The following is a 12,962-nucleotide window of genomic DNA, read 5'->3' on the forward strand; positions in this document are numbered from 1 at the left end:
GTTCGATGAACCCTCTGCCTGTGATATGCAGAGTATCCATGTTGTTGTTGTTGTTGTTGTTGTTGTTGTTGTTGTTGTCTTCAGTCCTGAAACTGGTTTGATGCAGCTCTCCATGCTACTCTATCCTGTGCAAGCTTCTTCATCTCCCAGTACCTACTGCAACCTACATCCTTCTGAATCTGCTTAGTGTAGTCATCTCTTGGTCTCCCTCTACGATTTTTACCCTCCACGCTGCCCTCCAATACTAAATTGGTGATCCCTTGATGCCTCAGAACATGTCCTACCAACTGATCCCTTCTTCTGTTCAAGTGGTGCCACAAACTTCTCTTCTCCCCAATCCTATTCAATACTTCCTCATTAGTTATGTGATCTACCCATCTAATCTTCAGCATCCTTCTGTAGCACCACATTTCGAAAGCTTCTATTCTCTTCTTGTCCAAACTATTTATCGTCCATGATTCACTTCCATACATGGCTACACTCCATACAAATACTTTCAGAAATGACTTCCTGGCACTTAAATCTATACTCGATGTTAACAAACTTCTCTTCTTCAGAAACGCTTTCCTTGCCATTGCCAGTCTACATTTTATATCCTCTCTACTTCGACCATCATCAATTATTTTGCTCCCCAAATAGCAAAACTCCTTTACTACTTTAAGTGTCTCACTTCCTAATCTAATTCCCTCAGCACCACCCGACTTAATTCGACTACATTCCATTATGCTCGTTTTGCTTTTGTTGATGGTCATCTTATATCCTCCTTTCAAGACACTATCCATTCCGTTCAACTGCTCTTCCAAGTCCTTTGCTGTCTCTGACAGAATTACAATGTCATTGGCGAACCTCAAAGTTTTTATTTCTTCTCCATGGACTTTAATACCTACTCCGAATTTTTCTTTTGTTTCCTTCACTGCTTGCTCAATATACAGATTGAATAACATCCGGGATAGACTACAGCCCTGTCTCACTCCTTTCCCAACCACTGCTTCCCTTTCATGTCCCTCGACTCTTATAACTGCCATCTGGTTTCTGTACAAATTTTAAATAGCCTTTGGCTCCCTGTATTTTACCCCTGCCACCTTCAGAATTTGAAAGAGAGTATTCCAGTCAACATTGTCAAAACTTTCTCTAAGTCTACAAATGCTAGAAACGTAGGTTTGCCCTTCCTTAATCTAGCTTCTAAGATAAGTAGTAGGGTCAGTATTGCCTCACGTGTTCCAACATTTCTACGGAATCCAAACTGATCTTCCGCGAGGTCGGCTGCTACTAGTTTTTCCATTCGTCTGGAAAGAACTCGCATTAGTATTTTGCAGCTGTGACTTATTAAACTGATAGTTCGGTAATTTTCACATCTGTCAACACCTGTTTCTTTGGGATTGGAATTATTATATTCTTCTTGAAGTCTGAGGGTATTTTGCCTGTCTCATACATCTTGCTCACCAGATGGTAGAGTTTTGTCAGGACTGGCTCTCCCAAAGCCGTCAGTAGTTCCAATGGAATGTTGTCTACTCCAGGGGCCTTGTTTCGACTCAGGTCTTTCAGTGCTCTGTCAAACTCTTCACGCAGTATCGTATCTCCCATTTCATCTTCATCTACATCCTCTTCCATTTCCATAATATTGTCCTCAAGTACATCACCCTTGTATAGACCCTCTATATACTCCTTCCACCTTTCTGCTTTCCCTTCATTGCTTAGAACTGGGTTTCCATCTGAGCTCTTAATATTCATACAAGTGGTCCTCTTTTCTTCAAAGGTCTCTTTAATTTTCCTGTAGGCAGTATCTATCTTACCCCTAGTGAGATAAGCCTCTACATCCTTACATTTGTCCTCTAGCCATCCCTGCTTAGCCATTTTGCACTTCCTGTCGATGTCCTTTTTGAGACGTTTGTATTCCTTTTTGCCTGCTTCATTTCCTGCATTTTTATATTTTCTCCTTTCATCAATTAAATTCAATATTTCTTCTGTTACCCAAGGATTTCTACTAGCCCTCGTCTTTTTACCTACTTGATCCTCTTCTGCCTTCACTACTTCATCCCTCAAAGCTACCCATTCTCCTTCTATTGTGTTTCTTTCCCCCATTCCTGTCAATTGCTCCCTTATGCTCTCCTTGAAACTCCATACAACCTCTGGTTCTTTTAGTTTATCCAGGTCCCATCTCCTTAAATTCCCACCTTTTTGCAATTTCTTCAGTTTTAATCTACAGGTCATAACCAATAGATTGTGGTCAGAGTCCACATCTGCCCCTGGAAATGTCTTACAGCTTAAAACCTGGTTCCTAAATCTCTGTCGTACCATTATATAATCTATCTGAAACCTGTCAGTATCTCCAGGCTTCTTCCATGTATACAGCCTTCTTTTATGATTCTTGAACCAAGTGTTACCTATGATTAAGTTGTTCTCTGTGCAAAATTCTACCAGGCGGCTTCCTCTTTCATTTCTTTGCCCCAGTCCATATTCACCTACTACATTTCCTTCTCTCCCTTTTTCTACTACCGAATTCCAGTCACCCATGACTATTAAATTTTTGTCACCCTTCACTATCTGAATAATTTCTTTTATTTGCTCATACATTTCTTCAATTTCTTCGTCATCTGCAGAGCTAGTTGGCATATAAACTTGTACTACTGTAGTAGGTGTGGCTTCGTATCTATCTTGGCCACAATAATACATTCACTATGCTGGTGGTAGTAGCTTACCCACACCCCTATTTTTTCACTCACTATTAAACCTACTCCTGCATTACCCCTATTTGATTTTGTGTTTATAGCCCTGTAGTCACCTGACCAGAAGTCTTGTTCCTCCTGCCACCGAACTTCACTAATTCCCACTATATCTAACTTTAACCTATCCATTTCCCTTTTTAAATTTTCTACCCTACCTGCCCGATTAAGGGATCTGACATTCCACGCTCTGACCCATAGAACGCCAGTTTTCTTTCTCCTGATAACGACATCCTCTTGAGTAGTCCCCGCCCGGAGATCCGAATGGGGGACTATTTTACCTCCGGAATATTTTACCCAAGAGGATGCCATCATCATTTAATCATACAGTAAAGCTGCATGCCCTCGGGAAAAATTACGGCTGTAGTTTCCCCTTGCTTTCAGCCGTTCGCAGTACCAGCACAGCAAGGCTGTTTTGGTTATTGTTGCAAGGCCAGATCAGTCAATCATCCAGACTGTTGCCCCTGCAACTACTGAAAAGGCTGCTGCCCCTTTTCAGGAACCACATGTTTGTCTGGCCTCTCAACAGATACCCCTCCGTTGCGGTTGCACCTACGGTACGGCTATCTGTATCGCTGAGGCACGCAAGCCTCCCCACCAACGGCAAGGTCCATGGGTCTTGGGGGGGAGAGTATCCATGTAAATGTAAATACAGATGTAGAAGATGTAATGGTCTTTGCATTTACAGTAAGACCATTTCCTTGACTCATTTTGATTGGTATGTATGTAGATGTAGATGATTGTTACCACATGTGTGTCCTCCCATTGCAAGATTTAAACTTGTTATTCATGGAGACATATGCATACTTACATTGCTCGATATGATATTGTCTCTTTTTTTTTTCCTACCTATAGAAACTGGTCATGAAAAGTGACAATGGTGAGGAGAGCTATGTGCTGAACACATGCCCCTCTGTATCCGCATCCATTGACACCTAAGGGCTTAGAATGACATGGCAGCTGGTCGATATCATTGGGCCTTCAAGGTCTGTTTGGAATGCTGTTTGTTTTTTATATGTAACAGAAATACCAAACATGATATACAGAAAATTTCAGTCACTGTCGGTGTAGGTGTGACAAATAAAGTGTAGTAACAAACAATATTTCCAATATCGTTTATGATAGTATTTTAACAATGGCACACTGCCCTCTACGTGAGATGTAACATATCCACATTACACATGAAGGAAATATAAATAAGTGTTAATCTATTTTTTATAAACATACATAATTATTTTTTATGGAAATATTAATTTTTTGAGAAAATTATTCAAATCTACATATTAAAAAGTTTTTATAGCTATATTTCATAATATATTTATTAATTTTATTTGATTTGAGAAAAGGCACGAAACATTTTCATTTGTGTGTTTGTTATGCTGCTGCATACAATGAGTTTTTTAAAATTTGTCTTGAGATACTGCAAATGTGAAATACAGTTGTAACATTTATGAATGTACTGAGTTCTGTTTCCTTATGCTCTTGTTATTTCATCCTAATTATGAAATTAGTTGTTCTTGAAATGAAAATGTTAACATTAAAAAATGGTAAGCACTATGAGAATATAATGGTTATCTAGCTTATATATATATATATATATATATAAATAAAACAGAAAGAAACTTCCACATGGGAAAAATATATTAATATATATATATATATATATTAAATCTGCATAACATATAATTTTCTTTTCATACATGATTATTATTTACCGTTTTGCCATTGTGTAATTAAAATATGACATTTTTTTACGTCTGTTTTTATTTTTGTAAAGTAGCATTTGACTTAACATTAATTGTAATGTATTTTTTCCCATTGCAAGTGACCTTGCTTGAAACTCACATCTTAAAATGAATACTTCCTGTATTTGCCCTACTACTGATACGTAGTTTGATTTCAGCATCTGATTAGTTCTTTCTGGAAGTTAAAGATTTATGTGTTGCATCTGTTTGTAAGTGAACGCTATTATCTTATCAGATACTTTTTGGTCTCTAAAATTGCTTATATGTGTTCTTTCTGCTAAGGCACTACATTTTTTTTTATTTTCTCTGATACATTTCTATTTGGAAAATTTTCCTCAAAAAGTAGGTCCTAACTAGATGTACAACTAACAAAGAACATTTAAAAATAATGTTAATAATATTGATATTGAGTTTGCACCAAAGCCACTATTCTTTCTCTTCTGTATTATTTGTTTTGCTTTTTTTTCGCCTCTTCTTTCCTTTCTTCCATCGTTTACCTGTTCCTGTTCCCATGGCCTTTCCCTTTTGGCCTCTATGTTTCTTTCCCTGGTTCTTGGACCGAGATGCAGAGTTCCCATTTAATTTCATTACATCTTCTTCATCTTTATTTATATCACAGCGAAAAAAGGAATCATAAAGGAAATCTTGACAGGCAGTTCCATGACAAAACTCCTCCAAACACTCTAGACAGACTGGAGGTCTTGAATCAAGAATACCAGCTCGATTCTTCACTCGGTTTATCAGATTTTCTGGTTTGTTCTGGGACTCTTGAGCAGCAGTGTAGAGATGTAGTTTTCCAAGAAGCACCAGTCTGGCATTATAAAGAAAGATTTTATGAAGTATTATAAAATTTGATTAAATAAAAATGATATAATAATTTGTCTACTGTTGCATAAACTTATGTCATATGTCTTCCACTTTGTCCATAAACCATTTGGAATATAGCAAATCAGGCTAATTAAATGTATATAAACATTACTCTCTACTTGTATTTAGTGAAAATATGTAAATTCCTTTTTTTTTTGTAAATTTATGACAAATGAGTTCCAAACCATTAATTTGCACTGATCAGCCAAAACATTATGACCACAGTAAGGTTGTATGCTAACTGGTGGCACTGAGGGAATGTGAAGTATGTGAGTCAAGCGAGATGAACTCTAGTGACGATAAGTGGTGCAAATGTGGAAATCTGATGACTCAAGTGACTTTGACAAAAGCCAGATTGTGGCTCAGTGTCTGGGAGTAAGCATCTCAGAAATGGTGAACCTGGGCATTTATTGGCATGTTACTGTTGTGAGCGTCTATGGAAAGTGGTTGAAGAATGCTGAAACTATGAGTAGGTGGCAAGAAGTTGGATGTCCATACCTCATCACAGAACACAGGGATTGGAGGCTTGCCCACTCTCTAAAGCAGGATAGATGGTGATGTGTTGCAGATCTGACAATAGAGTAAAGTGTTGGTGCAGGCAAAAGTGTTTTGGAGTACACTGTTCAGAGCACAGTGTTCTGCAGCAGAGGACCTAACATCATTATCAGTTATGGTTACAGTAGGCACGGAATCATCAAGGTAGGATCAAGGATCAATGGAATTATGTTGCCTAGGCAGATGAATCCTATTTATTGTTAAACCAGGTCGATGGTCATGTCCATATACACTGTCATCCAGGTGAATGGCTGCTTGAAACATGCAGTGCATCATGGATGCAGGCTGTTGGGAGCAAATTATGTTATGGGGGATATTCATCTGAGCTTTCATGGGACCTGCAGTAGTAATTGAAGGTGCTGTGACAACTGTTGACTAAGTCAACATTATTAGTGACCACCTGTAACCCCTTATGTTTGATGTCTTCCCCAACAGTGATGGCATCTTCCAGCAGGATAACTGTGCTGCAATGTGTGATGAGCATGATGGTGAACTCATGCTGACATCTTGGCCATCAAATTCAACTTATCTGAATCCAATGAAACCCAACTGGATTGCTATTAGGTGCTTGATCCGTGCCCACGAACCAACCGCGCATAAATTATGGGAAGTGTGTGACCTGTGCATACGCATCTGGTGTCACAAACCTCTGTAAACCTGTCGAGTACTTCTCGAATCTATGGAATGCACAATCACTGCTGAATTGCATGCCAGAGGTGGACCAACACGCTTTTAAGTAGGTGGTCATAATTTTTTGCTTATCAGTGTATTTTTCAAGCGTTATGATGAAAAACTAGTAAAAAATGAAGAAAGACACCAGTGATGGTAGCTGAAAAATGACCAGATGTAGCTATATTGATGTTTTATGATTTACATGATAGAAGAATTTATACACAAACAAGGGACACACAAGCCTCTAAAATCGGAGGTTACTTTTTTGCATGTCCAATAGAAAGATGCAATCTGCGCATTTATTTTTGGGCCAGTTGAATGTGGACTAAGGTGGAAGGTCCAGAATTCCAGATTTATATTTCCTGTGGTTTTTCTAAATTGCAAATACTGGGAAAAGGATCTGTCTAATTGCCTTTGCTATCCTATCCCAATCTGAACTAGTACTCTGCTTCTAACAATGGGATACTACACCTGATTATCTTTCAGTTTGTTCGAAACCAAATGGATAGAAAGAAATTTTCTCTCACATTGTGACTATAGTATAACATGGCTTTCCTAAGTTACAGGTCAGCATACTGACAGAGATTACTCCCAATTTGTTGCACATGAGGGATCAGCTGATGAAATACACAGATAACTGTTGTTCATAAATACAGCTTATTTGTTCAATGCAACATACAACATTACAATACACAATTGTAAGACTACATTGAGAATCAATTTCTATCATTTGTTTCTCATTCAGAGGAACAATGATGAAGAATTAGAGAGTTTACACTGCATGCATGAAATGTAGCAGATGGTCCACATCACTACCCCCCCCCCCCCCCTTCCCCTTCGTGAACGATATTTGGGGTTGAAACGTACACGGTGCCCCAAATGAGTTGTGACTTGAGGTTTGCTTGGAGGCAGAGGCAGTGGAAGACTGGGTGTGTCCAGCGTCATTGTAGAATCGCTTGTCAGTATCATCTCAGTATTAGCTGCTGCACCTGTAGTGATGTAAGTCTCGGCTAGGCTAAGGATGGCTAGAGTCTGTCAATGGATTTTGTAATTGAATATTGACTGATATCAGTATCAAATGTTTTGTCATGGTGTGCCAATATTTTGTATGGTTCTTCGTAGGGTGGTTGGAAAGGTTTTCAAATGGCATCATGTTAGACAAAAACCTGTGACTGTGGATCTGCGAGTGCAGATGTTGCACAAAGTTTGAGGCTTCAATAATACTGTTTGATGTGTGTGTCACCAAAGAAGTTGTGGTAGTTGAAGTGTTTGTCCGTAGACTAATTCTGCCACTGTTGTGTTGAGATCTTCTTTGAAAGTTGTCCAGAGGCCTATTAGCACAACAGCAGGCTGTCAGTCCAATGGCCTGTGGCATGGCAACTGACTGAGACCTTTAGCTGTTCATGGAGCTGCTCCAAGAGACTATTAGTATTGGGGAGGTAGAGTGGAGTAGTAGACACAGGTTTGAATACATTCCTACCAAGCAAAGCTGAGTGCACTTTTAAGAGATATGACATGCACTGTTTGTCTTGATTGATAGTGACATGGAAATGAATGATGAACCATGGGATCCACTCACAGCAGAAGGCTGTTTTACAGCTGCTGTTATTGCATCTTTAATAGGAATGATTTCAGACCAATGAGAGAAACAATCAGTCACTGTCAGGCAGTAATGGTACCCTTCTGGTGGTGGTACAGGTCCAATGATGTCATGTGGACATGCTCAAAGCATTGATTTGTTGGAATGAAGGACTGAGCAGAGCTGTAATGTGCCAAGCTGTTTTGATGAACTGAAAATTACTGCACTAGAGAACTAGTGTCTTGCAATCTTTCTCAGCGTCTGGCCAAATAAATGCATTCTTCACAAGTCGTACAGTAGTGCCATTACTCCTGGATGGAAGAGGCTGTGAAGAAAGGAAATTACTTTTTTGCAGAAATATGATAATGAATGGTCATGGTTGCAGTGTTAATACATCACAGTAATGCACTATGTTTGAGCTTAGTATTTGAATACATTGGAGCTGTAAGCCTGATGATGTTTTGAGGCATACCTTCTGTTTGCTGCCTCCTTCCTGGGCATTGGCAAGTTCTATGGAGTCCAGTTCCTCCACAATAGCGTCAGTGTGAAACAGTGCTTCTGCTAGTCCATTCTGCTCACCTTCAATATGTCACAATTGGCAGGGTGATGCCTTGTCTGGCTTCTGATAGAAAGCAAACACGAGTGGCTTATGGTCTGTAAAAAGTGTAAAATATCTGCTTTCAAGCATGTGTCTTTTTTTTTTTTTTTTTTTAGATATATGCCACATAGAGCTCAGAGTCATACATTGGCCAATTTGCTTGGGAAGGTGATGACCTTTTGCTGAAGAAAGCTTACAGTTGACACACTACATCTACATCTATATACATACTCTGCAAACTACTGTATGACATATTGTGTGGGTACCCTGTACCACTATTAGTCATTTCCTTTCCTATTTCAGTTGCAAACAGAGTGAGAGAAAAATTACTGTCTGTATGTCTCCAAATGAGCCCTCATTTATCATCTCTTATCTTTGTATTCCTTATACAAAATGTATGTGGGTGGCAGTAGAATCATTCTGAAGGCAGCTTCAAATGCCAGTTCTCTAAATTTTCTCAGTAGTGTTCCTCGAAATGAAGACCGCCTTCCCCCCAGAAATTCCCATTTGAGTTCCTCGAGCATCTCTTTAACACTTTTGCATTGTTCAAAACTACCAGTAACAAATCCAGCACCTCCACCTCTGAACTGCTTTGATGTATTCCTTTTTAATCTGACCTACTATGGAACCCAAAAACTTGAGCAGTACTCAAGAATGGGTGGCACTAGTGTCCTATATGCAGCCTCCTTTACAGATGAACCACACTTTCCCAAAATTCTCACAATAAACTGGAAAGTGCACTATTCGCCTCTCTGTTTGGCGCATAATGGGGCCCCTTAGGGATACGGTGGCTAAGGAGGGGAATAAATCCAGTGTGCACTCTGTGTGCATTCCGGGAGGAGTCATTCCTGATGTGGAAAGGGTCCTTCCGGATGCCATGAAGAGCACAGGGTGCAGCCAGCTGCAGGTGGTGGCACATGTCGGCACTAATGACGTGTGTCGCTTTGGATCTGAGGAAATTCTCTCTGGATTCCAGGGCTATCTGATTTGGTGAAGGCTGCCGGTCTTTCTTACGAGATGAAGGCAGAGCTCACCATCTGCAGCATCGTTGACAGAACCGACTGCGGACCTTTGGTGCAGAGCCGGGTGGAGGGTCTGAATCAGAGGCTCAGACGGTTTTGCGACCGTATTGGCTGCAGATTCCTTGACTTGCGCCATAGGGTGGTGGGGTTTCGGGTTCCGCTGAATAGGTCAGGAGTTCATTACACTCAGCTGGTGGCTACACGGGTAGCGGAGGCTGTGTGGCGTAGACTGGGCGCTTTTTTAGGTTAGAAGGCCTCGGGAAAGTGCGGGATGGGCTGCAATGTCAAAGGGTGCTTGGCAATTACAGGACGTGCTTGGATCAAGGAACAGTCGGAATTATAGTTGTAAATTGTTGTAGTTGCGCTGGAAAAGTCCCTGAGCTTCAAGCGCTAATAGAAGGCACAGAAGCTGATATCATTATAGGTACAGAAAGCTGGCTAAAGCCTGAAATAAGTTCTGCAGAAATTTTTACGAAGTCTCAGACGGTGTTCAGGAAAGATAGATTAGGCAGAATTGGTGGTGGAGTGTTTGTGTCTGTCAGTAGTGGTTTATCTTGTAGTGAAGTCAAAGTAGATACTCCGTGCGAATTGGTATGGGTGGAGGTTATACTTAACAGCCAAATTAAGTTAATAATTGGCTCCTTCTACCGACCCCCAGACTCCGATGATACAGTTGCGGAACAGTTCAGAGAAAGTTTGAGTCTCGTAACAAATTAATACCCCTCTCATACGGTTATAGTTGGTGGGGACTTCAACCTACCCTCGGTATGTTGGCAAAAATACTTGTTCAAAACCGGTGGTAGGCAGAAAACGTCTTCCGAGATTGGCCTAAATGCTTTCTCCGAAAATGATTTCGAGCAGTTAGTCCACGAACCCACGCGAATTGTAAATGGTTGCAAAAACACACTTGACCTCTTAGCCACAAACAATCCAGAGCTGATAGAGGGCATCATGACTGATACAGGGATTAGTGATCACAAGGTCATTGTTTCTTCCAAATCCATCAGAAACAAACGCAAAATAATTTTATTTAAAAAAGAGGATAAAGTGTCACTAGAAGCCTTCGTAAAAGACAATTTCCATTCCTTCCGAACTGACTATGCGAATGTAGATGAGATGTGGCTCAAATTCAAAGATATAGTAGCAACAGCAATTGAGATATTCATACCTCATAAATTGGTAAGAGATGGAATGGATCCCCCGTGGTACACAAAAAAGGTCCGAACGCTGTTGCAGAGGCAACGGAAAAAGCATGCGAAGTTCAGAAGAATGCGAAATCCCGAAGATGGGCTAAAATTTACAGACGCGCGAAATTTGGCACTTATTTCGATGCGAGATGCCTTTAATAGGTTCCACAACGAAACATTGTCTCGAAATTTGGTAGAAAATCCAAAGAAATTCTGGTTGTATGTAAAGTACACAAGCGGCAAGACGCAGTCAATACCTTCGCTGCGCAGTGCCGATGGTACTGTTATCGACAACTGTGCCGCTAAAGCGGAGTTATTGAACGCAGTTTTCCAAAATTCCTTCACCAGGGAAGACGAATGGAATTTGAAACACGAACATCTGCTAACATGAGTTTCTTAGAAGTAGATACCTTAGGGGTTGCAAAGCAACTCAAATCACTTGATACGGGCAAGTCTTCAGGTCCAGATTGTATACCGATTAGGTTCCTTTCAGATTACGTTGATACTATAGCTCCCTACTTAGCACTCATATACAACCGCTCGCTCACCGATAGATCTGTACCTACAGATTGGAAAATTGTGCAGGTCGCACCAGTGTTCAAGAAGGGTAGTAGGAGTAATCCATTTAACTACAGACCTATATCATTGACGTTGGTTTGCAGTAGGGTTTTGGAGCATATACTGTATTCAAACATTATGAATCACCTCGAAGGGAACGATCTATTGACACTTAATCAGCATGGCTTGAGAAAATATCGCTCTTGTGCAACGCAGCTAGCTCTTTATTCGCATGAAGTAATGGCCGCTATCGACAGGGGATCTCAAGTTGATTCCGTATTTCTAGATTTCCAGAAAGCTTTTGACACCGTTCCTCACAAGCGACTTCTAATCAAGCTGCGGAGCTATGGGGTATCGTCTCAGTTGTGCGACTGGATTCGTGATTTCCTGTCAGGAAGGTCGCAGTTCGTAGTAATAGACGGCAAATCATTGAGTAAAACTGAAGTGATATCAGGTGTTCCCCAGGGAAGCATCCTGGGACCTCTACTGTTCCTGATCTATATAAATGACCTGGGTGACAATCTGAGCAGTTCTCTTAGATTGTTCGCAGATGATGCTGTAATTTACCGTCTAGTAAGGTCATCCGAAGACCAGTATCAGTTGCAAAGCGATTTAGAAAAGATTGCTGTATGGTGTGTCAGGTGGCAGCTGACGCTAAATAACGAAAAGTGTGAGATGATCCACATGAGTTCCAAAAGTAGTAGGGTTTTGGAGCATATACTGTATTCAAACATTATGAATCACCTCGAAGGGAACGATCTATTGACACTTAATCAGCATGGCTTCAGAAAATATCGCTTTTGTGCAACGCAGCTAGCTCTTTATTCGCACGAAGTAATGGCCGCTATCGACAGGGGATCTCAAGTTGATTCCGTATTTCTAGATTTCCGGAAAGCTTTTGACACCGTTCCTCACAAGCGACTTCTAATCAAGCTGCGGAGCTATGGGGTATCGTCTCAGTTGTGCGACTGGATTCGTGATTTCCTGTCAGGAAGGTCGCAGTTCGTAGTAATAGACGGCAAATCATTGAGTAAAACTGAAGTGATATCAGGTGTTCCCCAGGGAAGCGTCCTGGGACCTCTACTGTTCCTGATCTATATAAATGACCTGGGTGACAATCTGAGCAGTTCTCTTAGATTGTTCACAGATGATGCTGTAATTTACCGTCTAGTAAGGTCATCCGAAGACCAGTATCAGTTGCAAAGCGATTTAGAAAAGATTGCTGTATGGTGTGTCAGGTGGCAGCTGACGCTAAATAACGAAAAGTGTGAGATGATCCACATGAGTTCCAAAAGAAATCCGTTGGAATTCGATTACTCGATAAATAGTACAATTCTCAAGGCTGTCAATTCAACTAAGTACCTGGGTGTTAAAACTAGGAACAACTTCAGTTGGAAGGACCACATAGATAATATTGTCGGGAAGGCGAGCCAAAGGTTGCATTTCAGTGGCAGAA

At 40.6% G+C, this 12,962-nt stretch overlaps 1 protein-coding gene across 3 annotated transcripts in view; it reads right to left on the reverse strand.

Moving 5' to 3' along the window:
• Positions 1–4,444: 4,444 nt before the first annotated feature.
• The window catches only part of LOC126356187 (uncharacterized), a 160,933-nt gene continuing 152,415 nt past the window's right edge, over positions 4,445–12,962 (reverse strand). For all 3 annotated transcript variants that reach the window (XM_050006966.1, XM_050006967.1, XM_050006968.1), the window contains one exon: positions 4,445–5,279. In XM_050006966.1, coding sequence (XP_049862923.1) covers positions 4,895–5,279 — 385 coding nt within the window. In that variant the 3' untranslated portion in view covers positions 4,445–4,894. The remainder of the gene's footprint in view (positions 5,280–12,962) is intronic.

Source organism: Schistocerca gregaria, chromosome 3, assembly GCF_023897955.1.
Source record: "Schistocerca gregaria isolate iqSchGreg1 chromosome 3, iqSchGreg1.2, whole genome shotgun sequence".
Taxonomy (NCBI): domain Eukaryota; kingdom Metazoa; phylum Arthropoda; class Insecta; order Orthoptera; family Acrididae; genus Schistocerca; species Schistocerca gregaria.